The sequence below is a fragment of the Equus asinus genome, chromosome 28 (assembly GCF_041296235.1).
Source record: "Equus asinus isolate D_3611 breed Donkey chromosome 28, EquAss-T2T_v2, whole genome shotgun sequence".
In the NCBI taxonomy this organism is placed as follows: domain Eukaryota; kingdom Metazoa; phylum Chordata; class Mammalia; order Perissodactyla; family Equidae; genus Equus; species Equus asinus.
In genome coordinates, this window is record NC_091817.1 from 23,004,803 (window position 1) to 23,030,902 (window position 26,100).

At 47.6% G+C, this 26,100-nt stretch overlaps 1 protein-coding gene across 2 annotated transcripts in view; it reads right to left on the bottom strand.

The window, feature by feature from the left end:
• Nucleotides 1–225: 225 nt before the first annotated feature.
• LOC123281721 (liver carboxylesterase-like) overlaps nt 226–26,100 on the bottom strand; it is a 31,615-nt gene continuing 5,740 nt past the window's right edge. For both annotated transcript variants that reach the window (XM_070500592.1, XM_070500593.1), the window contains 12 exons: nt 25,438–25,582; nt 19,742–19,875; nt 16,933–17,086; nt 15,188–15,292; nt 13,035–13,139; nt 10,651–10,689; nt 6,753–6,893; nt 5,039–5,119; nt 4,640–4,787; nt 1,924–2,055; nt 877–949; nt 226–602 (listed from right to left, as the gene is read on the bottom strand). In XM_070500592.1, the coding sequence (XP_070356693.1) occupies nt 422–602; nt 877–949; nt 1,924–2,055; nt 4,640–4,787; nt 5,039–5,119; nt 6,753–6,893; nt 10,651–10,689; nt 13,035–13,139; nt 15,188–15,292; nt 16,933–17,086; nt 19,742–19,875; nt 25,438–25,582 (1,438 nt within the window). In that variant the 3' untranslated portion in view covers nt 226–421. The remainder of the gene's footprint in view (nt 603–876; nt 950–1,923; nt 2,056–4,639; nt 4,788–5,038; nt 5,120–6,752; nt 6,894–10,650; nt 10,690–13,034; nt 13,140–15,187; nt 15,293–16,932; nt 17,087–19,741; nt 19,876–25,437; nt 25,583–26,100) is intronic.

A 26,100-nucleotide genomic window follows, 5' to 3' on the forward strand; every position in this document is an offset into this window, starting at 1 on the left:
TGGTAACACACAGCCTGTTGTTGCAAGTTGTTGTGGGAACAGAGACATGGAGCAGATTCAGAGTGTGTGTCAGCAACTCCCAGGGCCCAGCCTGCTGGACTCAGCTTGTCCAGAGGCCAAGCCAGACCCAGCAGAAGCAACTTCCTGTCAATGGAGCCCTCTGTCTTCATCTTTCCCTCTCTAAGGATGACGGTTTAATCTCCTGTCCAAGACACAGACTCTGACTTAGTGTCCAAAAGAATATTTATTCCCAAAATTGAGGCCACAGATACAGAAGTTCCCCCTCTTTGGCTTCTGCCCACTCCCACCAGAGAATTCCCCAGCCTCCACAATAAGAACCTACTTGGATCCAGAAACATCTTCTATAGACTACGGCTGTCCTGGTTCCTCCAGGGCCCCTGAGGCTGGCTGGTCCATCCATTCACAATTCAATGTGTTCTGTCTGGAGTGGCTTCTCCACTGCCTCGGCCAGGAGCTTGGTCCAGAAAGCCACCTCCTTGTCTTTCAGCTTCTGGGCTGCCTGGGTGGGGACGCCAATCTGCAGGTACCCTTCCTTCTGGTCGTACACTGGCCAATGGGGCAGCCCCTCCCCATTGGGGTTCCTGGGAACAGAAGCAAATACAAAGTCCCCAAAGTTACCGTGTGATTCCAACAACCTTCTGAGATTTTCAGGGACCTCTGGTGTCATCTCTGCCAAGAGGCTTGTAAGAGACAGGGAGCTGACCATCCCCTAGGCAGCCTGTCCATTTTTAGAAAGCTCCTATGTCGGAGGTCACAGGGCCAGGACTTTGACCGTCAAATATTAGAAGCTACGCCTTTCTACTAGACATGCCCTACCCCTTCCCAACCCTGCTCCCACTTTGCCGCCAAGCTCACCCATTCCGAGCAAAGTTGGCCCAGAATTTCATCACCATCTTGCTGAGTTTGATCTCTTCTTCTGAGGCACCCTCTGTGGCAAGGAGACAAAAAGCCTTTGCTACTCAAAGTGTGGTTCATGGGGCCCCAGCAGCAGCATCGCTTGAAAGCTTGTTAGAAATTCAGAATCTGAGCCCTTACTCCAGACCCACTCAGTCAGAAGATGCATTTTAAGAAGTTTCTGGGTAATTTACGTGCAAATCAAGGTTGAGAATCACTGATGTAGAACTCAGCAAAGGGCTGTCGTCAATCCATGAGCAGGTTGCCTTCAGGGACACAAAGCCCCCCCCCCCCAGCCCCCCCCGCCAGGGTTTGGCAGACTAGAGCAACCCAGCCTTCCAGGCTTGCACTCCATTGGGTCTTTTCAAATCCCCTTCACCCACTCACATATGCACAGAATCTGAAAAATGATGGAGCTGTAATGGCCCTAGGGAGTCACCCAACCAGGAAATGCCCAGAGGCTCTGGTGTGTTACAAACTGGTCCGAGGGAGGTACAAGTTATCTGTAACTCTTGATAGTTAAGGTATTGAAGACATTGGTGAAAAGTTTTCTTTAAAATATTGCATTCCTAAATATTTGAAATTTAATAAGGCATGAGTTTTAGATAGATAGATAGGTAGATAGTTGGATAGATAGACAGACAGACACGTTAGCCCTGATTCAAGGTCAACACAAATTCTAACTTTACTCTCACTCATTCTGACATGTTTTTCTGAGTCGTGGCATTCTAGCCCTTGAGCAGACGCCAGCAGGTAATCCACCACCTGCCATATTGATGCCCAGGTGTGTATTCTTTAGTGGACATGGAGGAGAGCACATGCATGTACATTCTCCATCATGCATCATAGAGCAAGAGAAAGGTTGAGAACATTTCTAGTTCAACTCTGTTATGGTGAATTCTGGAAACTAAGGCCTGGAGAGAAAGAAGACCTTTCCCAAGTATATCAAACCAAAATTTGAACCCAGATCTTCTAAGTCCAAGTTTGTAGTAACCAAACAGCCATCACCTTTGAAAAGTGGGACCCCGAAGACTGAGTAGACATCATCCCCGTGGTCCCCTATCACGGTCTTGGGTTTCATGTCTGATGAGAAGCTTGGGCGATACTGAAACTCATACATGTAGGTGGGGGCTCCAGCATCTGAGAAGACATGGATTAACGCACAGTTCATTTGACCTGATGCACACCTTGATGGTATCAAGTTCTCCAGGGGTTCTGAACACTCAGGGAATTGGTGGCACCCCTGGATCCTAAGTAGGCAACAACAGCAATATTAATAACAGCTGTCCATTGTGAGTGTCAACTGTGCACTGGACACACGCGACCCTACACAAAACCCCTGGTTATCAGCATAATAGAGACATAATTTTGAAAAGTTCTGTGATTTGCTTAAGAGTGCGTAAATGGTGGCCATGGGGCTGGATGTGATCCATGTATTTGTTGAATGAATGAATAAATGAATGAAGATTGAATGGATGAATGAATGTTGAAACTCTGGGTATATCTGTGCAAAATAACTATTATGGGGGCACCAGGTCAATTCACATTAACCACTTTGCCTACTGATGCATTCCTACTTGAGAACCCTATATACATAGAGTTTACACATAGTCTAAGAGAGACTATGTGTAAAGAGAGACCTAGTAATCAAAAATATGCAAATTGAAAGAGCGTGATGTTCTCTTTTTTTCTTTTTGGTGAGGAGCGGCTTATGAAACTGGCAGCATTATTTGTGTGTTTTAAACTGACTGTCCCAAGTGAGAGAGTTAGGAAACCTGCCTCCTATACACTGCAAACCAGTGTTGCAGTCTATATGGAGAACTTTCAAATGCTCCTACAGTCCAGCCGAGTAATTTCACTTCTAAAATCCAATCCTAAGATAATTCTTAGAGACTTGGATAAAGATTTGTGCACGTAAGGTTGAGCATAATGTTTTTGTAGCACAAAAATATGAGGAGCCACCCTAAATATCCAATAGGACAGGAATACTGAAGTCAATTTTAATCCATGAAATAATGGAGGTTTTCCATGAGTTTTTATGGACAGTTAGGAAATGCCTACAACATAGTGTTCCAGGAACAAAAATATAAATATACAATTAATTTTTAAACTATATATAAGACATGGAAATGTTATTAGAAGAAGATATATCAAAAATTTACAGCTAGAAGGACGACTTATGAGTTATCCCTCATTTCTACTTTATGCGTTCCCATATTTTCAAAACTTTCTACAGCTGTAAGATACTATATTTTATTATATATTAATTTTATATTCAGAAACATTCTTTCTTAACAAAAGGAGTATGAGACAAACACGAAAATGAAAGAATAATATTGATAAAATTTGTGTCCTCCTGGCAAAAGACCCTGAACTCACTGTCATGAGATATCAGATAAAAACACAAGTCCAGTACGGCTGGACCAGCAGACCATGCAGCCAGGGACATCACAAAGCAGACACATAGAAAGATACAAGAACAAGTTTATGAAAGAACAGATTTGACCCTCATGGTCCACTTGCTGAAGAGATTCATCAGGACCCAGGGGAGGAGGAAGCAGTAACTAACACCCGTATGGTACTGTCCTGAGTGCTTGGGTACATAGTAGTTCAGCTATAGCTAATTTTTATCAGGCTTATAACATCCCAAACTTAAAACCCTCCCAGCAAGGTTAGAGGGAGAGGTCTAGACCAGAGAACCATTTCCTGGATAGCAGACTAGGTGAAGAGGGGCTCCTAGAAGAGGAAAGGTCCTGTGAGGACCTCAGAAAGCCACCCAGAAGGGACACCTCCTGTCTAGGTGACCTCATCCACCCTGATCCCACACCCCTTGGGTCAAAGTGAAAGGTCCTCTGGTAGCCCTAGCACACAGTGGGATGGACAAGGGCCAGCTGGAGATGTTGACATTCTCCAGTTCACCTGTCTTCTCACCACCCACTGTTCACTCCTCTTGACTTTCTTGGTCCGGGACAACCCTCTGGATCCTATGCTTAGCTTCAGTGTACCCCAAGCTCCACTGGTTAGCAAACTAGTTGACAGCTAGCTCTGACCTTGGAACCCTTCCAAGACATCTTCCCAAGATTTGAATTGTAGCCACCATTTCAGGTGAGGAGTCCCTGTAGCAGATGCTGTCGGTGCCTCACCACATCCCCTACTTCTGGAGATGCCACCCTGACTTCCATCTCCAGCATTGATAGCTATTTGCCGGAGGCCTTTGGACATCAGAGACCACTCTGCCCACATGTGCAGCAGGTCAAAGCACCAACCTGGGAACCAGTTAACCTCGAGAACAGCCTTCAATCAGTGACTCATGAGAGTTCGAGGATAAATGCCCCAGTTTCTTACTGTTTGCACGAGGTAACCCTGAGAATATCTTCTGCAGGTTTCCCAGAGCTCCCCAGCTCCAGTGTCCACAATTGACATTTGCTTGATAGGGAACCATGAATTGCCTTCCTTCCCCTTCCCGTGTCACTTCTCTACTCCTCTACTGGTGGATTCTGGGATTACCTCCCAAGTAAACTACTTGTGTTCAGATCCTTTTCTCAGAGCTTGCTTCTGATAGAACCAAAATAGCACCGTGTCCCACCCCTGGCCATGTGGAATTGATCACTGAGGGCTGACCCTTGGCAGTTTCCACATATCTGTCGATGCTGAGGGGTGAGCAGGACAAACTGAGAAGCTGGGGGGGTCAGTGGCCCTTTGCTGTGCAACCTCTGGGACTCACCTCTGTGGAGACGGGCCACAGTCACAGATGGGACACCAAACATCACATCTCCAATCAAATCCAAAAAGAGGTCTTTCTTTTTGACAGGGTCATCGGTCCCACCCAAATACTTCTCAGTGGCCACAGGAGTCAGTTCCTCAGGAATGTTCTGAAATGGATCAAGAGTGACAGTGACCACCAACCCCTGGCAAATGACACAGCTTCTCTTCTTGCATTAATGGTGAACCTCTCCAGCCTTGCGCAACCACCCCTTACTTCACGAGGCAGGTGGGAAAGGTAGTAAAATGGGGGTAGAACCCTCTGGCAACAGTCTTCCTTCTGCCATTTAATAGTCTGTGATTTGGGGCAAGCCCCTCTTCTTTGGTCTCAGCCAATTCCTGTGATTCCCTAGACTCTTACAACAATGGGGTAGGACTTCCACAAGAGAGACGTGGCTGTCTTCTGGTCCAGCTTGCCTTCAGAGAGCGGGTAACCCATCAACTGTTAAAACAATGGTAAAGCAGTTGTGAATCATTGAGAATTAGCAAGAGGAACCAAGCTGATCAACCAATCAAACCAATGCAGGCTGACGGTCACCTTGTCATGTCTTGATGGGCATGGGTCTTTCATAAGCCGGGCAAATTCAGTACATCAAAACGACTTATTCGACCCAGAAACTCAAGGAGTGCAAAAAGGAGAAAGTAAATGTTAAAAGAAGCTGTCCCAGTCCTTTGCAGTTTGTATGTGTATATATACGTCAGGCTACAGTCCTCACCACGGTCATTGAGACAGAGTGAGAGTGTAGAAGTGGAGGGCTCTAGGCCGAGGACAGAGAGCTCACAAATACCCTCCCTGGCTCAGCTGACAGGGGAAGCCCAGAATCCTGCCGTTATGGCTTTGGTCCTTCAGTGTAACCCCGAAATTGTTCTGATGTGAGAACTGCAGAACTCTGCACGTAATGACTCCATCCAAACCTCTGCTGTAAGGGACTTGATCAAACTCTATCAAGGCTTCTAGCAGCTCAAGGCCCTGTCTTTAGAATGACCCTGTCCCCTTTAAAACTCCTGCCTGAGGAAGCTCCCTGCATCCAGGACAATTTAACCTTTATTGCAGCCACACCTGCTGATAGGTAGATAGGTCCCTGAACCCCCTGTTAGAGCAGCTACTTTAGAAAGCTTGCGATTGCAAATCCTTCCTCTGCCCTTTGAGATGTAAATCTATCACCCAAACAGTTTCCTTAAGGACCTGAGAGCCATCTCTTTGAAATGCAGATTTCAGGGGATGACTCTTGCTCTCTCTAATTCCCTGTGATAGGAGAAAGACCTAAGTACACTGGACACCTTGTTAGAACTTATACCAATGCCCCTTGTTATAAAGAGAGGAGAGCTTGTTTCTCCCCTGGGTAGGCACCAATTAACTAATCCTGGCAGCCTAGGCAAGTGCAAACTCCCACTCCCACCCCGTAGCCTTTCCCTGAGCACATGGACCCTTTAAATAGACTCCAAACTTGAGTTTCAGGGACTTGAACTCAGTTCACACTGGACTCTTTTCCCTACTGTGGTGGTATAAATGAATAAAACCTGTCCTCATCATGTCAACTAGTATGCGCTTTGTTTATCTTTGGCAGAAGGGAAAGCTCTTCCTAGCTTGTAGAAGTCATTTTAACTCAAGAGGAAGCAAGTCCCTCTGAATCTTTGCAGTTGGATGACCAGGAGCGTGTGTGGGGTTTACGGAGAAACCATGAAGGCGCCAGGCCCAAGGGGAGAGGCTGTAGGGCCCCGGCTTCACACTCCTTCACCCCCGAGCTCCTTTCCTTTCCAGGCCTCACTTTTCTCATCTGCCCAGTGATTGTTGCCCAGTGATTGTTTCTACAGGCCTCCCAGCATGGACATTTCAGGATTCTTGGATTGGAACACAATCAGAGAGTGTCTGGGGAGAGGGAACCTCAGGGCCACACACCCAGGTGAGAATGGGGCCCTCCAGAGGTTGCCAAGGAAATGTCAACTTGTGTGAAGGGGACAGCTGTCCTGGACCCCGGAGGGGCTCCACAGGAGGAGGAGATCCTGTGACCTGAGATGGGAGAGGTGATGTGAAGGATAGAGGAGGTGAGTCTAAGACACCAGCACATTCTCACCATTGGAAGAATCCAGCCAAACTCCTGCTTGTTGATTCCGACGATGTAGGGAACAGTGTTGAACTTCTTTTCAGCCAGAATCTCCTCAGGCATCCTTGGCAGCAGCACTCCATCAACCACAGTGGGCAGGAAGGGATGGCTCTGGGAAGAGGGAGCACAGTGTCTGTGCTTCGTCTCTCAAGGAAACACCTGCCTCCGCATCTCCACCTGTCTGAGCGCAAGGCCAGCACCACAGAGCTGCGTGCTCACGGCAGACACCAGAGAACTCAAGATCCTAACGAAGGAGGCTAAGTCTGTATGACTCCGGAGGGCAGCACTTCGACCAGGGGCTAGAGATGGTAAGGTGATGGGGGCAAGTCAATCACAAATGGGAACATACATGCATATATATCCATATTTACATGTACTTGTGTGTATAGATTGAAATGTTGAGGTGTATGTACACATGCATATTTACATATATTTCAATTTGAAGTGTATGTCTATCTATGGGTATCTCTCTCTCTACAGTCAGTCTTCATTATTCCTGGTAGTTTAGGTCTGTAAGTCACTGTGAACCCTGAATTAGTGAACACTGAGCCGGGTTCTCAGGTTGGTTCTCCCAGGGGAAGTACAGGGTCAGGTTCCTGCGAGCCTCTGGTCACATTTTCACCCACCCTGGTTTACATGTGCTTAAAGACATCTGATGTAATACACACCTATTACCCACGATTAGTTATCGGTAGCTGCTATTGATAATAAAGCACCAGTATAGAAGGGCTCCACATTTCCCAGGCCCTGGGTAATGTGACTGCAGTTTCCTTGGCCTCCAGCATCATCACAGTGCCACATAAGACCGTTTTTTATCCATCGTCATCTCATGAAAGCACAAATGCAGCTGTTTTTACACAGCTTCATCACACGCTATGGATGTTACTCTAGCCATTCCAGAGGGGCCTCACGGCAAATTTCCTCCTCCTTTTTCTGGATGGGCTGCAGGGTTGATCCATTAACACTGAACGCACAGCCGGCAGCACTGTGACCCACGCCTGAACGAAGCTCATCAAACACACGGACTTTCTCCCATGTTGGGCACATCATGGCATTATTGTGCTTAGGAACACTAGACAGCCCCTCAGCACTATGCTTGGGACCATTTTAAACAGAGAAACCACCAACAGAAAGCAAAAAGATCTGAAAAATGTGGCACTAATTAGACTGTGAAAAGGGCACTTCTTAATAGTATGATAGATGAAACAAGAAGACATAGTGTTGCCTTGTTGGATCTCCGATGGGAACGTACGTGTCATCACTTGACTCACACTTTCTGCCCCTCTGTGCATGTCCGTGAATGACCACAAAAGTGCCCCGAGTATTGATTTTGGGTAACAAATACATCTCAGTGAATAGGTGAATTCACAAATACAGAATTCACGATCAATGACAACTGACTGTAGCTATGTACCTGTATTTAAACATGAGCTATTCTTGATAAGTGATTTGCTTGAAGGAGGCAGTGAGCTCCCGAACGCTCAAGGTGCTGAAACTGAGACTTGGCTCCCTATCCGAGAGAAGCAGCAGGAGTAAAAGAATCAGGGATGAGCTCATGTTGTGTTGAAAAATGTATTAATATTAGGTTTCACTTTTGATGAAAAATATTTACACGATCACAGATTCAGCAGAGCCTCACTCACATATCACTGTCTAAGAAGCTGGTTCTGGGTACAGTTATGTTTCATAGTTGGTCACAGAAGTTGTTAAGAGCATGGGTATTGGAGCCAGACTATTGGGATTCGAAAGCTGCCTCTGCCACTAACTAGCTGGTAACTTGGGAAAGTGATTTCACCTGTTTGTGCCTCACTTTCCTCATTTGTAAGATGGGTTGTTGTGGGGCTTAAATGGCTGAACCCATGCAAAATGGTCACCACAGTCTCTGGTATTTGGAAAGGGTTGGATAAACATTAGATATTATTCATGAGCAGCGTTGTTACAGATCCCTTGCGTAGACCCCACCCCCTTGTGCCATATTTCCAGCTCCACATACTATGTGTCATATTCTCCCTTGGATGGCAGGTGAAACTGGATAATCCCCAGGCTTTGAGACCCTGTGACTCCCAGGACCTGTGTCTGCTCCACAAGGGCCAATGAAGACCGGCCAGTTCTGGCTGCAGAGGAGAAGTTGTGTCAAGTGATCTGACTCAGCAGGACAAGGGCCCACATCCTAATGCAATATGGCTGACAATAGGAACAAAGGATCAGGATGCCACCACTGATCTCTTCAAAAGGCTGTGCAGTTCAGAAAGGGCTGCTGTGGGAAGCTGCCTAGAGGAGCAACTCCTTCTGGGAGCAAGACACAGGGCAGCCCACATGAGGGAGGTGCCTCCCATCTGCAGTGGGCCTGGGGAATGAAGACTATTCCAAACAATGCGAATGGCATGAGCACAGTGACCGAGGTGTCAGTGTGTAGCACAAATCCAAGGAACCTCAGACCCCGGGAGCCCTGGGCTTGGAGGAAGGCTGTGGGGTGTGGACAGAGAGAGAGTATATGGTGCAGCACACTTTCTGCACCATGTCCGGCACAGAGCAGGGGCTCAGATATGCTTTGAAAGATAACTCCATGGAAGTGAGCTGACTTGTCTGGTAAGGAGGGTCAGCCTTTTAAGAAGGGGTGACATGCCCTGACCTGGGTCCACAAGGGTAAGTCGGGCTGCACTGTGGGGCATGGTAGTAGGACGGAGAGTAGAGGTGGAAGATAGGGAAAGTCCAGGAGACACACCATGAGGGCGTGATCCGGGAGGCATCCTGCGGGGCTGACAGACACGAGCAACAGTGGGACTGGCAGTGATCACCGCTGTCCAGTATGGTTGCAGGTGGCTGCCCTGTGTAGGGCTCCTGCATCACCTGGCTCAAGTAAAAAACCCAGTGGCCTGATTCATCCCTTCTCTTCTTCTTTTGCTCCACATCCTGTCCACTAGCACATCCTGTGAGCTGTTACTTCAAAAATACTGAGGTGCCAAGCCCTTCTCACCACCCCCTCTGCAGTGGGCTTGTCCAAGCCGCCATGACCCCTTGCCTGGATTGCTGCAGCCCAGGGTCCCCCAGCTGCTGTCCCTGCATCTGCTCTGCCCCTTCCCCACCTTCCATTTAGCACAGCCATCAACGAGCCCTTTGTAACATCCAAGGTCACTCACTCCCTCACTCCTCTGTTCAGAACCTTCCTAAGCATTTCTTGTGCATCCAGGAGGACGGAGGTGTCCTGAAGACTGAGATTCTTGGCTCCCTCACGGACAGCCCTGAAGATGGTGCAGCCTTCACAGCTAATCAACCCTGCAGCCTCGAGGAGAAGATCTGGGCTCCTCAATGAAGGCTCCAGAGAAACCCCTTACCCAGTTTTCTCCACCTTCCCATAGTGGAAATTTAAATCCAGGCTTCTCCCTGGGGTCATTGTTGGGATCAGGAAATGTAAACCAGAAGAGGGTTAGCTGGGCCAAGGGGAAACAGATTTGATGACTGGGAGCACTGGGCTGGGAGTCAGGGGAGCATGGTCCAGTCTTAGGTACTCTTGGCTGTGTTATCCAGGCAGTCATGGTCCCTCTCTGGGCCTCAGCAATATGAACACAGGCAGTTACTATGAGTCCACAGGGAGAATTCTTTCATTCATATTTAAGTGGAGCTTAAAGGTATGGGTCCTGGGGCTGACCCTGTGGCCTTGTGCTTACGTTCAGAACGCTCCACTTCAGCAGCTCGGGTGCATTTCCCGGGCACAGACCAACAACACCCATGGCAGCCACGCTGCCGCGGTGATTCACATGCAAAGTGGGGGAAGATAGGCAACAGATGCTAGCTCAGCGTGAATCTTCCTAACCAAAAAAAGAAAGAAAAGAAAAGAAGAGAAAAAAAAGAAAACATACGTCCTTACCTCTCTGGGGTCTCCATGGAAATCAAGGGTGAAAAATTTCTGTGAAGACAAAGGCAGAGGATGTAGGTGAGAAGGCTTCCTGGAGAAAAGCTGGACACCCTGGCTGCCCTGGGCATGAGCACAGGGTGCAGGTGTAGGATGGTGGAGGGGCTCTGGAGAGAACGTCTGTGGTGGCGCGTGCCCCGCCCTCCATCCATTTCCCATTCTTGTTCCCCCAGGAGACAACACCTTCTTTTTCCTTTTGGGGACCTCACTCTTCCCCACTCTCAGCCCACGAATGCAGGCATCTACATGTGACCTGGGGTGCCCCATCTCCCTGACCAGAGATTAGTCCAGGGATGGGCACCATGCCATGTCAGTTCAATAGTGTTTACCCCAAATATTTTCTGGAATTGTTGGGAAACAACATTTTGAAGCAGATAGGATGCAAGTCTAGAGGGCTATTGGTGTCTTTAACTTCCCTTGGGGCCAGAGAGATTTTTAACAATATCATATGTGAATCTGCATCTAGCGGCACCTGTAGCCCCCTGCTCCTGAACTGTAGTTTAGTTTTCAGGTAGTTACCTAAGAGTCTGTCACAACACATTCCTTCTTCTGTTCAAGACACTTTGAGATGAGTTTTCCCATCTTGCGTTTGAAAGTCCTGACTCATACAAGCTCTTGGAAATTCACCCCACCCTACACTTCACTTGTGTTGTGTGTTCACCAAGATTGCACAGACTGGAATGTCACACTGTAACTAACAGGTTCTGACCAGTATGCAGCAAGTGATCAGTTTAGTCCCTCCTTTATGGGTTGTAGCCATAACAGCCAGGGGTGTGTGGGGGGTGTGTATGTGTGTGTGTGTTTTGAGAAGAGTGGATAATGAGGGAAGCACTACCATATGATCTCAGAAAATCTCAGAAGGATGACATGGGCTCTTAGGTTCTCCGGGTTTTCTCAAAGTCACCAACTCTCCCTGTAAAAACTGGTTCCTCTTGTGTGACATGCAGGAGGCTGAAATGAATTTTCCCCCTTCCAGGCATCAGAAGACAGTCGTGCTTTTATTCTTTGAACCATTGGTCACCTTAGTTGAGCCTGTGAAACCAGGATCAAAGCCCCAAGGCCACAGTGAACTCAAGCTATGAAAATAGAGCAGCATCAAGTGCTAGAGGCCTGTCCTGGGGCTTCGAGTAGTATCCTCAGGAGCCCAGGGTCCAGACAGAGTGTTCAGGGCTTCAAGATCCTCCTAGGTTCACATTCACACCCTCCCCCCACAAAGAGAAGAGTTCCTGTTTGTTCCAGGTACTGTATTCTCTGGGTGTCTGTCCCTGTGATGACACACTGCCATAGCCATCCATCAATCCTCAAATGTCACCTTCTGTTTGAAGCATCCCTGCTGACTATTATAAGTGTTTCTCCTCTCTATACTCCCATCACACTTAGCCCATGAAGCATATGGTGTGTTTCTCCTCGGACAGTTCTTTTTGAACAGGGACTGCATTCGATTCATGTCTGCATCAGCCTCCCTGTTAACCGCCCATACACCTAGCATGAATGAGTGGATGGTGGAAGGATGGACAGATGGATGGATGGCTGGATGGAGTTGGTCAACACATGTAGTATGGGTGAATTGGGTGGACAAATGGATGTGTAGATGATAGCTAGCATATAGGACATGGATGGATCGTTGTCCTTAGAAGGATGAAGGATGGAGTGAATATACAGTTGCTGGATGATGCATGGATGGTTGTTAGTAGATGAATGAAATTTGTAGAAGAATGGATATTAGATTGATGAAAGGATATCGATGAATTGGATTGATTGGTAGATAAATGGATAATAAGATGATGAAAGGATGGATGAATGGATCATGCTTGGTTGAATGGACAAGTGAGTGCATACATAGTTATCCTAGAACACAACTGAGACAGAGTCTCTGAAAATCTAGAAAACTCAGCCACCACTGGGTAATAATTGAGGTAGTTTCTAAATTAGCCAAGACAAGTTGTGACAACCTTCTTGAAAATCTTTGTTCTTAATAATCTCATCCCTAATATTCAGGATGGTAGTTACCTCTGGGAATATGTCATGTTTCAATTTTTAATTTCTTAAACATATATCTGCAAACTAGAATGGAAACACAGTAAGTTATGATAGAGCAAGGGGATTATTACACAATTGTTCATTATGCTATTTTTTTGACTTTGCTAACGTTTCTGATATATCATGCCAAGAAACTCCAGAAATTCGCCATTCACATCCAGAGGCTGACATTGCTCTTGAGATGTGAGAAAGTGCCCCAACTAGATTTTCCGGGGTGAGGGTACAGTTGAAATGGTCAAGCCTGAGGCCAAGTTTACAGGGTGGGGGGCTTGGGCAGCCATGAGAATAGATACACCTACCATCTTCAGTGACGTCTCCAGGAGCTCGTCTTCTGTCTTCTGGCGCAGGCAGTCAACAATGACAGCCGAGCTCGTGGTTTTACACCCAGCTAAGATGGCAATTTGCTGTAGAGATCATGGGCAATAACAGAATTCAAGAGTGATATACCTTTCCTTGTTCAATAAAGAGCTGTTCCATCCCAACCTCAATTTCTAAAGGAAGCAGGGGTTGCAGAAAATACTCTGGACCAGTGGGTGTGGGTCCTCATCCCAGTTATGCCACTTACTCAGCCTCTGTGTCTGATAACTTATCTCTGTTCTAACAGGCACAACGATCTCAGAGCTGAATATCTAAGGAGAGACAGCAGGAGTGAGGCTAAGAGCATCAAGTCCAGAATCACTCTGTCCTGTTTCACATCTTGGCTCATCCACTTACTAGCCATTTGGATTCAGACAAGTAACTTACAAAGTGACCAGAGGAGAAGATGCAGATGGAGAGGAGGCAGGCTCCATGATGGTGGGGCTGTGGAGAGTGTGCACAGCTCCCCAGAGCCTAGTACAGTGTCCGACACAGAATCAGTGCTCAGGATGTATTTGTTGAATAAATAGAAAGATACAGGGGCTGGCCCAGTGGCGTGATGGTTCAGTTCACATGCTTCACTTCAGTGGCCCAGAGTTTGAAGTTTCAGATCCCAGGCACAGACCTACACGCTACTCATCAAGCCATGCTGTGGTGGTGTCTCACATACAAAATAGAGGAAGGTTGCCACGAACGTTAGCTCAGGGCCAATCTTCCACACCAAGAAACAGTACAGGGAGAAGTAGAGGAGAGAGAGAAAGAGTAAGAAAAAGAGTCTTAGATTCCCTTCATTTTGTCAATTTCTAGTGTCGATTTAATAGCAAAATCCAGCCCCATCTCTGCCAACTCTGTTTCCTTGAAATGACTTCTCCCTTCTCAACTTCAGCCTGGTCAAGTGGGCTTCTGTTGTTTATGTACAGAGAATTCTGAAAAGCATCCTCAAAAGTTTTAAAAATTCTTGGTGTCTTCCTTTCCTTTCCTCCTCCTCACCAGCCCCTTTAAGTCTGACTGCTGCCCCTATTGCTCCATGAAACCAGCTCTCACAGCCCTACATAAACGCCCCACATCACCGACTCCAGCAGGCTCTCCTCAGCTGAGCCTCCAGTGGCTCCCTCTTCCTTAGCTTCCTAACAGTCTCCAGATAAAGACAAAGTCCTCACCAGGGTCCTGTGCAGCACGGCCCCCGCAATGTCCCCATCCTCAGCTCACTCCAGGTTCCCTCTGCTCCTTCTGCCCTGGCCACATCAGCCTTTCTCGTTCTCTCTCCCTTTTGATACTTCCTCTTACTGCAGAACGTTTGCACATGCTATTACCTCTTTCTAGAATATGCTTTTCTCACCAAGTAAATTACTGTACCTTCTTCTTATCCCAACTCATTAGCCATTTTTTCAGAAACACTTTCTTGATGACCTCCCCTACTCAAGGGACTAAGTGCGATTTTAGATTCTGTTGTGACATCACATACCTCTGCTTTATTGCTCTTGTCAATGCGGACATTTTATAAGTTTATAATTTGTGTGATTATGTAATCATTAACCTGTCTCCTCCATGAGAACGGAAGTTTCATGAGGTTTCTAGACAGCTGGCTAGATCAAAATTATTTGTTGAGTAAGTGAGTGAATCAATGAATGAATTCTCCAGGAAGCACCCCCAGGCACAGGTCCTCAGGGAGGAGCCACATCAGGCCCACATGCTGCAGGTGGGTTCACCAGAACTCAGACCCTGAGAGGCAAAACACACAGTGACAGTCCACTGCCAGTGGCATGGTGGGACTGGCCCAACACCCCACCTTGGCTCACTTTGGGAAGCGTGGTCTGTGGACAGTGCTCTGAGCTGACAGTCCAGTATCATGAGCTTGAGTCCCAGCTCTGTCCCATCACTCTCTGACCTTAACCAGCTGCTTCCACTCTCTGCCCCAGGTTGCTCAGCTGGATAACTGGGAGGTTGGGTGACGTGTCTCCTTGCCTTTCCCACTCAGCCATTCTCACTTCTGTGATGCTTTGAGGGTGTCAGCTGGATTCCATAGCAGAAAGGCCCCTGAAGACTCCATGAGAGCGGAGCAAAGGGTGCAAGGAAGATCTAGTGTGAGACTCACCTGAGCTTCAGCCTTCGAGTCCTTCTTGACCAGGCAAGTAGTGAGGGCCACGCCACTCTCAGAGATGGCCCGGTGGAAGAGGTTCTTGGCCAGTGGAGATAACACCTGGGAGGGAAGCGGAGAGGAACAACGTTCATGCTTGGGGAGGGGTCTGTAAGAACTGTGTCTATCGACAGCTCTCCCCTGACCCCTTCCCCTCGAACCCTGGCATGCAGTGGACATTACAGCTTCTTACTTGCCCTGGCCTGTTCCCCAGACTGACCCTGGGACCTGGCTTCTCCAGGAAAACCTCCCTCAGCTGGAGGCAGCCAGGAGCACAGAGTGAGGGACAGAACAGGAAATGTGTGGCATGTGTTGATTATAACAATCAAAGTATCCGAATGATGCTTAGCAATTCCTTGCAATACTTTAAGACACAGTACTGATTGTGTATTTGCATTGCTCAGAACATATACTAGGAAAGATAATCATGGAGGCACACAACGACTACTAAGAATTCTCTTTTGTTTAAAAGGGTGAAAATTGGAAATAATCCAAGGATCCAATATTATGACTTGGGTAAATAAGCTATTTTTCATTGTTACCATGGAATACTACGTGACTTTAAAAAATAAAATTTTATAAGTGTACTTCATGGTTAGGGAAATGTTGATGGTGCATTAGAACGTTAAGAAGATCTTTTTGTTTAAGCAAATCCTGGATAGGTAGATAGATAGATAGACAGATAGAAAGATAGACAGAGAGACAGATGGATGGTAGATGTTAGATAGATAGATAGGGTGAGTCATGTGAAAAGTCGTGTCATGTATCTCAAAATGTCCACCCTGAGTTTCCCTGTATAATGGGATTACGGAGGACTCTTCTATAGGGTTATCTGTACTTTTCTTTTTTCACCTCTTTAGATGATATAAAACCATTGCCAACTGAGTATCAACTATGAAACGAAAACATGTTTTAAAAATATACTAATAGAGCTGACCCTCTGCTGCACTCTGAGGCAGCTGAAGGATTCCTCACCCCTCCTAGCATCTTCCAATCTGGTTTTCCATCCTTAATTCCCTCATGTCTCCCTAAGCCCCACCCTATCAGTAAGATATCCCAAGCTCCCAGGTCATGTCCATGTTGCACATTCCCTGTCCCATTCCTCCCCATCCCACCTTCTGACCCCTCCTCATTCTTACGTACTTCCCTCAGCACAGGTGCATCTATCAGTCCAGAGACTGCTGCCCACCCTCTTGGGCATGGACAAGACATAAGACAACCTCAGAAGATGCCGCGGACCTGTTCTTAGTGCTCATGCCCCCCTGATATGTAGATCAACCTTCAAAAGTGGAGGTTGTTACAATAATCTAGGTCGGCTTGGTTCAAGCCAAACCACAACACTCTGCCCATCTCTCAGGGTTGATTTCCCTTGTTCATAAATGATGCCTACCCCTACTTCCAAGAGAAGTGAAGGGAGTCCTAATGGCAAAATGATCGGGAAGAAGAGGGAGGGCTCAACCAAGTGAGAGAGGGGAATGTCATTTCTGCACCTGCAGCTGCAGATTCTTATGGGCCCAGCATACTAAGCTGAGTCTGAGCTTCCTGGGGGCAAAGGACAGTGTTGTCTTAGCTCTCCACCATCTGATACTCTGCAGAGTGGAGTCAGTCTTGAATCCATATCTTGTAAATAAAGGGGCCCATGGCTAGATTGGCTGGTCTCTGACAGGTCCCATCAGGAGCCACATCAGACCAGGAACACTTACAAGAACAGAGACACTTTCACCTCCTGCTGACTCTCCAAAGACGGTCACGGAGCTTGGGTCTCCTCCAAAGTTGGCAATGTTTTCCTGGACCCAGCGCAGTGCGGCCACCTGGTCCAAGTGACCCCAGTTTCCTGGGCTGTGTTCGTCCCCTGTGCTGTGAGTAAGAGAACAGGCTGGAGGAGAAGCAGAAACATTATGGCAAGTCTCTCAGGACCACAGATGGGGCTGGGGACTCTAGGTGAGCCTTCTGGAATAAGATGAGGCTTCCACTGCCCTGATGCAGGGGTCTCCACGTGCCTTCCACTTCTGTAGCATTGTTCTGTTGTGGGCTCTACATTCCTTCATGTGGCTTCTATTTATACAGCATCAGCTATGTGCAAAGACTGTTCTAAGAGCCAGGAGCACATCTGAGAGCAAAATAGGCAAACCTCTGACTACACAGAGCTCACATTATGGATCATAAACAAATAAAGAGATAGATATAGAATATGATGTCAGGTACTGAAAGTGCTTTCAGGAGAAATAAAATCTGGTAAGAGAAAGGCAGGGGTGGGGCAGTGGGCTCCTATCTCAGATCACACGACACATCTCTTTGGTGCTGTGGCATTTGAGTAGAAACCTGAATGAGTCTGCACAGAGCCTTGCAAGTATCCAAAGAAGGGAATTCCAGGTGGAAAAAGACCGGCAAGTGCCAAGGGCCCAGAGTCCAGTGAACAAAGTGCGAATGTAAGACATGCAGCTATAGAGGGCCCTGCGGGCCTTGGTGAGGACATCAATGTCATTGTCAGGAGGGAAGTCACTGCAGGGGAAGGACATCATTCCATTTATGTCTTACATGGTCAGTCTGGATACTGTGCAGATCAGACAGGGTATAAAGTATCAGGATCATAGAAGTGGCCGTTGTTACAGTGCTCCAGGTAAGAGGCACAGAAGGCTTTGATTGGGGTTGGCGGAATGATGGCAGTGAGAAATGCTCGGATATTGAGTGAATCTTAAAGGTGGAACCAAGACGATTTGCTGAATCGACTGGATGTGGGAAGTGAGGAAAAGATCAGAGTCGAGGCTGACCACAAGGTTTTGTGTGTGTGTGTGAGGAAGACAGGCCTTAACTTAACATCTATTGCCAATGTTCCTCCTGTTTATTCTCCCCAAAGCACCCCAGTATATATGTGTTTATCCTAGTTGTAGGTTCTTCCAGCTCCTCCATGTGGGGCACCAGCTCATCATGGCTTGATACGCGGTGCTAGGTCCACACCCAGGATCCAAACCAGCAAACCCCGGGCTGCCAAAGAAGAGCACATGAACTCAGTCACTCGGCCATAGGGCAGGCCCAAACCACAAGGCATTTATCCTCAGCATCCAGAAGAATGGAGCTGCCAGCAGCTGAGCAGGGGATGCTGTGGGGAAAGTAAGAGTGTTTTGGGGGTAGGGGCGCGAGAGTGAAGGGTTTAGTTTGTCCCTTTAAGTGGGAGGTGCCCTTAGACGTCTAGTGGAGACAGCAGGAGGTAGAAGGAGATAGTTAGTGATGTGCATCTGGGTTTCAAAGAAGACTTTGGGGCTAAAAACAGGGAGCTGTGGAAGTGCCCCCTGAGGTCACTCGGGACAGCCGTGGACATGGAGAGGGAGACACGCGCAGAGGCCCGAGGACAGGGAGGAGGAGGTCCGGTGAAGAGGCAGAGGAGGAGCAGTCCATGAGGTCGGAGGCGGCCCGGAGCCGACAGAGGCAGCATTCCAAAAGGGTGTGAACCATCATGTGTGGATGCTGCCAAGACTATGTGTGGATATTTGCCAAGGTAGGGTCAAGAGCTGGTGGGTCATTGGTGACCTCGACCAGAACAGTCTGGTGGTGTAGTCGGGGTGAATAGCTGACGGGTTTGGCTATAGGGGAGACTGGGAGGAGAGGAAGCGGGAAGGGCTAATGTAGCAGTTTAACTGTAATGAGGAGCAGACCCCTCACGTGCACCCCTCACCCACCTCAGCATACTCTGCATGTCATGGGTGAAAGGGATGGGGAGTCTTAGTGAAGGCAATACTTCCTGGGACATGACTCACCTGGGATAACCCACCCCACCTCCCTAGGCCTTTCTAGGAAGACGTCCATCCCTCCCCCAGCCTGCCCATCAGCCATCTCAGGGTCAGAGATGCTGCAGCCTGTGATTTCAGAAAAGACTCACAGTGACTGTGTCCTGAGGGAAACCTGGTTCTGTTTCCATGGAGACTTGATGGAGAAGACTCTAGCCTTGACTCATGCATGAGCCAAATGCAGAAGAACATGGGGTGAGAGGGCCTGAAATACCTCCTAGGAGGGTTCTCTATCCAAGTCGGAAGCTCCATCAACCTCCCCGTTCTGGGCACCCATTCCTTCACCCTGAGCATTTACCGAGCTCCTGCCATGATTCTGCTGTTCATTACTTTGTCGTGAGAGGTAAGATGTAACAACTACTGCTCTAACGACGGTGGGGCAGGCTAAGTGTCATTTTAACGGTGTGCAATGTTCCGGGGCAGAAAAGCTAAAAAGGAGGCGATGATTATTTCAGAGGAGATAACATTTGACTTGGACCTTGCAGAATGAATAGCACCTTGTCAGGTAGAAGAGGCATCCCAGGCAGAGGGAACAGCACATGCAAAACAAGCAGGTGGACCAGTGTGCCTGGGAATGAGAAGGGACGTGGAGCCAAATTATGAAGGGACTTGGGTGCCTCACCAGGGAATTTAGTAAAGATCCCCTTGAGGGCTGACGTGGCCAGAGCAGGGTCCTAGCACCCTCAATCTGAGGGCCAATGTGCAGTCAGGTAGTCCAATATCTTACCTGAAGAATCCCCAGATGCCCAGGCGGTACTGAATGGTCACCACCACCACGTTTTCATAGGCAGAGAGGGCCAGCCCATCATAGTCTGATGCCCTACCTACCATCAGACCACCTCCGTGGATCCACACCATCACCTGCACAGGGAGGACAAAACCATACTGGATATAGGAAGCAGAGCTGGGAAAGACCTCAAGAGGTTGTCTGGTTTGGTCACCTACCTCTTGGCCATGACTCAAGGAGGCCTGAAATCCACTAGTCCCCACCAAAGTTGGAACAGGTAGTCACTCTCCTCCTCCACTCTCCCAGCTGAGGCCCAGGCCACCAGCCCACTCAATGCACCCTAGCTGCCCCTGCCTGACTCCCCAGCCCCACTGCCACCTCCTCCAAGGGCTATTTGAGAGGGTTATGCTGAGAACACCATCGTGGGAACAGCCAAGCCTAAGAGTGTCATCTTCTCCCCAACACTCCCATCGTCCTCACGCCTGGACCCCTCACCCACCTCATCATACTCTGCATGTGGCAGCCCCTGTATATCAGCTTTATCCTTGTTACCTCATTTGTGGTGAATTAAACTTCTCACATGTTAATCATTATCTCAAGAAGTACACATGCGCCCAGTGGTAGCTCTTTCTTACATTCTTTCCCTCTGCCTCCTCTGCTTCCCCAAATCCAACTGGTCTTCCAAAGCCCAGCCTAGAAGCTTCCTCCTCGAAGAAGTCTTCAATCATTTGATTAACATATCTGAGAACCAAGTCAAGGGACTGTGATATGAATTGAGGATGAAAGTGCACAAAAAATTCATGAGTCATGGTTCTTGCATTTAAAGAGGTCATATAGCAAGGAAATGAGAGTGGTTAAGATCATCATATTGCAATAATTTTGTTAATTAAAAAAAGAACTCATGACATGAACTATGTGCCAAGTATCTCTCTAAGCACTTTACCATAAAACACCCATGAAGTAGGGACTACCATTGTTCCATTCAACAGATAGGGAAACTGAAGCCCTCAACCTGCCCGAGGTCACACGGCTAATAAGTGGTATAAGCAGGATATGAACCCAGGCAGTGTGGCTCCAGAGTCCACATGGTGAGTCACTAGTACACTGCATCCAGTGGCCATGAGCAGTAGATCAGCTGTTAGGATAGGAGTAATATCTTAACTTTATGAAAATTAATAAACAGAACCCTGATTTAAAGTGAAGTTGGAAGGCCAGAAGAGAGAACTCTCATGCAGGTGCCACTCAGTGCACACTACAGACCCCAACAGGAAGAGACATACTTTGCATCCCCAATAGTAAGCAATACTACTTACTAGCCCAGGAGAAGGAAGAGGAAATTCCTCCTTGCTCAGCAACAGCTCAGCCAATAGGAGATCGCCATAGCACAGTCAATGAAAAGCCACTATACTTTGAACTCCCAGTCTCCACCAGTGGACTCAGTTTACAACAGCCCCTCTCAACTTCATAGAAGAGCATTTCTCTTCTTTCTTTCTTTGGACTTGCACACAGTTCTCCATAGACCACATGTCCCAAATCACAATTCTTTGCACTTCTTGAATAAACCTATTCTCCTAGTAAAATAACTGGCTGTTTATTTGTTTTAGACCAACATTATTTGGTGACCCATATGGGGATTCAGAGAAGAGCCCCGACAACTCCAACGTTGGTGGGCAAACAGGTGAAGTGCCCACAGAGCCCATTGAGGTTGCTGCTTTCTCATCTATCCTGCAGTTGAAGGGTAAGTTTTCTCCTGAATCTTGAGCTGTACTCTCTTTGCATTTTGACCCTCTCCAGACCTTATTTGGGACCTCTCCTTTCTGTATGGAAGTCCAAGAATCAGCCCCAGAAAAGGAAAAACGAGCTTGGAATTTCAACAATTGTTCATTTGATAAAAAGAGAAAGCTCTGCTGTGGGCCAAATAACACCCCAGTCCTACGACAGACTCTCATTCCTCCCCACTGTACATGCATTGAGTCATTGGTCCACCAACAAAATAATAGCACTCACGAATCAAAATTGGTGGGAAAATTTTAATAAGTCTGCAAAAATCGTCTACTTCTCTTATCCCATTTTTCCACAGCACAATCCACTGAAGTCTGTGTGCACTGCTCTCGGACATGTAAAGTGCCTAACAGGCCATTTGAGGCTTGGTAAATGGATTTCATACAGTTTCCCCCGTCTCATGGATAAACATGTTTTCCTCATGGTCTTTAAGTTTTCTCACTGGAGTCGAGCCTTCCCCTGTAGACAGGTTACTGCCACTTCCATGGCTGAAGTCCTTTTGAAAAAAGTTATTCCTGCCTGGGGTACCCCTCTTGAACTTTACTGCGGTTGAGAATCCATTTTACCGGTCAAGGGTTCCAAGAAGGCTGTGCTTTTTGGCAGGTTTTACAACACGTTCACTGTGCTTACTACCCTCAATCGTCTACTTTAATTGAATGCATTAACGGCATTATGAAGATTCCATTGGCAAATTTTGTAGAGATTCTCCAAATGCCTTGGTCCAAAGCATTGCTTTTTGTCCTTCTAAATCTCAGGTCCACCCCTTTGGGAACTCATAAACTCTCACCCTTTGAGACAGTCCCAGGATGGCCAATGCACCTGGTCCCTGACTCTTTGATCTGGAGCTGATAGAAGGAGATATAATTCAATGTTGTAATGGCCCAACTGATTTTATCAAAAATAACCTTCTCTGGTAGAGCAATCTTTTCACACTGCGCTCCAAGGGGGTGAAGACCTTAAGCATCACACCTGGCAATCTGGAGATTTCCTCTGTTGGAAAAGACCCCTCCAGAGATACTCTCTTCAACCTGGCTGGAAATGTCTCTATCAGGCACTGCTAACTAACTCTCGTGCTGCCAAACTCCAGGGAATAGGCTCCTGTGTTCATGTGACTCCTCTAAAGAAAGCACCAAGTCCTGAGTGGACCTGCACTCTACCTGGTAACCTGAAGGTACAGATTTCCCAGAATGGAAGGAGAAGACATCTGATGAGACAGTTTCTCAAGATGTCAAGACCAGGCCTATCAGAAGGACACACACAGACTTAGGTGGGAAATGCCTGAGAAATCTCCCTCCTACACCTCCTCGTTACTCGAGTGAGACCACAGAAGGTTTCCAGTCTGTTCACTTTCCCTCTGATGTGGGACACAACATCCAGAAAGGTCCTTCCTGGCATCGAGGGACAAAATGCCACTGAATTCAGAAAAACCTGACACTTCATCACCAATGATTTCAGAGAAAAATCTTGATCAAAAGGGAAAATGTCAAAATTAATAAGCAGTAACCTCATTTGAAATGGAGTCAGGGGGCCAGAATGGAGAATTCTCATGCGCGTGCCACTCAACGAACACTACAGACCCCAACAGGAAGAGGCATACCCTGCAACTCCAACAGCAAGTGGCATTGCTTACTACCCCAGCAGAAGAAATAAGAAATTCCTGCTTTCCCAACAAGACCTCAGCCGAAGAAAGACGGCCATAACTCAGCCAATGAAAAGACACTGCACTTCGAAAGCCCAGTCTCCTCCAATGGACTCTGTTTACAACAGGCCCTCCCAAATTCTAAAAGAATGTTTCTCTCCTCTGTTTCTCTGCATTCGCACAAGGTCAGCCATAGACTGACTGCAAGTCCTGAATGGCATTCGCTTGCTGTTCCTGAATAAACCTGTTCAGCTTGTGAAGCAGCTGGCTGCTTGTTTTAGTTGAACACCTTCAGCTCTAACTAATGTGTCAGGAGTGCCTGACATGCATACGTCGCCAGGCACAGACACGCAGCTGGATGTTCATCACTGAACACTCCTATGTGAATATCCCGGATTTGAGGAAACAGAGCCAGGTGTCTCAGCTAGTAAAAGGCAGAATCAGGATTTCAGCGGAGACTGTAGTTCCAGGAGCTGTGTCCATAACTAGAGGTCTCCTGCCTGCAGGTTCCAGAGCCCCTGTTCCTCCCACACCTCCGATCCCTCCCTGGCTCCAAGTGGAGGGGCTGAGTCTGAGTTATCTCTGAGTGAAGGCTGAGCCAAGGTTCGGGCAGTAGAGATTTGCTGAAGTTAGTCTCTCTCTGTGCAGCTGAAATGGGAGGACCCTCGAAGGCAGAGGCTGCTTAGTAACAGTATCGTGTTCCTGCCTCCTCTTACCCCCCAAGTCCAGCTAAGTGTAGGCAATGAGTACATAGCAGAAGAAGAAATGAATGAATAAGTGAATGAAAGAATGAGTGAACCTTTGTCCCCACCACATGCAGTACAACTTTTGGTCACAAGTTCACAGATGCCCTCCTCCACTCCTGGGCATCCTGCCAGGTGTGTGCTGGGAGATTCCAGGGTGCTCACGCACCTCCCTTCTTCACCTCAGGGATCCCCTCCTTTCCAGAAGACCCTTCCCACACTCCAGCCTGAGTCTGGAAGCTGACCCCATCTCTTGGCCTCCCTTTATTCTGGAAATGCTGACTCACTGGGTCATCAGCTCATGCCAAAGACAATTAGGGAGGGCAATTAGCCACAAGAAAATCCCTGATAGTTGGCCAAGGAAAGTGCTAAGCAAGAGATAAGCAAAGAAATTGCTTCTTGGATTGACCCGGGCTCTGCCTCTATGCTTCCCTAACAGGATATCGTCAGAGACTGATTTTTGTGTGCTGAGTGAGGACAGGCTACACACAGGCTCGGTTTCCTAGTCTGTGTCAAAGAGCACTAGTGTGAAAATCAGAAGACTGATGCTCTTGTTGTGCCAACCCTACTGTGTGACCTTGTCCCTTGCCTTCCCCTCTCTGGGCCTCAGTGTCTCTCTCTGTAAAGGAAGTGTTAGGTTGTTGGCCCATGTCTAAGATTCCTTTCAGTTCTAACATTACTGGAAATTATGTCTTAGCTGCTCTGGGCATCAGATTCCTAATCTAGCACCAACAATAATCATGCTTCTTCTTCTAGTAGCATAGGAAAACTTGGAAAAATGGAAAGGTAGATTACAGATGCACAGCAAACTCCCCAAAAGATCCTATGCCTGTCACTAGTGGAAACTGAGGTTGAAAGGGAGCAGAATCTGCCACCCCAAAATATGCCATTTTGGTATACTGATTATTTTGACATAAACATACTTAAGAAAATTACTTAGGACACAGCAAGTGCAAGAAGGACACTCTAACCCTCCTTTGTCTCCTGAGAGCAGGAAGTAAATCTCCCATGTGAAGTGCACCTCTCTGCACCCGAGGGTGAATGGCATCCTTATCACCAGAGATGGGGAAGTCAAGGCTGAGAAGGCTGTAGAAACAACCTTTGTCACTTTCTCTTTAATTTGATAGCCCAACTGAAGTCCCTTTGCTTTATCAAATCTGCACGAATGTTTCTCTGTCTAGAAGGTATAAAGTCTGCTTGCTCTGGCCACGTTTTTGAGTCTCATATTTTGATGAGCTCCTGAAGGTACAAAATTAAGTTTCTATTTCCCCTGTTAATCTGTCTTGTGTCAATTTAATTAACAGGCCAGCCAAAGAATCTAGAAGGGAAGAAGGGAAAAGTTTTCATCTTCTGCAGCTTCCTGTGGTCACGGAGGTCCGGCTGTGGTGGGTTAGGAAAGCCCTGGGGCCCCTGAAACAGCCATGGCTGGTGGTGGCCCCACCCCAAACTGCCTTCATCCTCTTCCAGTCTCCACCAGAAGATACTGGAGGGCTGGAACTCACCAGCCTTGATCAGTGGTATCCACTGCTTACCGGCAGCCTGCTTTTCTTTGTCAAGTCAGCGGGGGTGTAAATATTTAGGTAAAGACAGTCTTCAGAAATCTGGAAAGCAATCTTCTCCTTTCCGAAGGTAACAACATCTGAGGTCATTTCCACTAGCGCTGGGTCCTGGGAGCACCTGGGAGGGGGAGGAAAAGAAGAAGTCCTGAGGCTCGATCAGAGCTAAGCAAGGAGATGTCTCCTATGGTCAGGCTGGGCCTTGGACTAGGAGGGTTAGATCTGTAGCAGTTTTGTTCACATTCAAGATACTGGAAGGGTTAGGACGTTGCTTGGGGATTTGGGAGGGGGTCCTGGGACTCACTAAGGCCTTGCAGAACTGTGTATAGTGAGGAGGCCAGGCACCTGTCCCCTTCCCAGAGCCTTCGGGATGCCCTGGGTCAAGGAGAGGAGGCTGCCTCTACACCTGGGAGAGGACCATTTCCTGCATGCCCTGGACACAGTCTGGCTCCCCACTGGCCTCCATACATTGGGATGCAGTGTGACCATGTTTCTCCACCAGGTAAACCAGGTGTTCTAGTCCCAGGAGACCTCCATAAACCATGAGAAGTCACTCAAATGGCAGACATTGAGGGCGGACAACAGGTGCGGGAGGAAACATTTAGGAGGCAACATTAAAAGAACTGTGTTCTAGTCCTG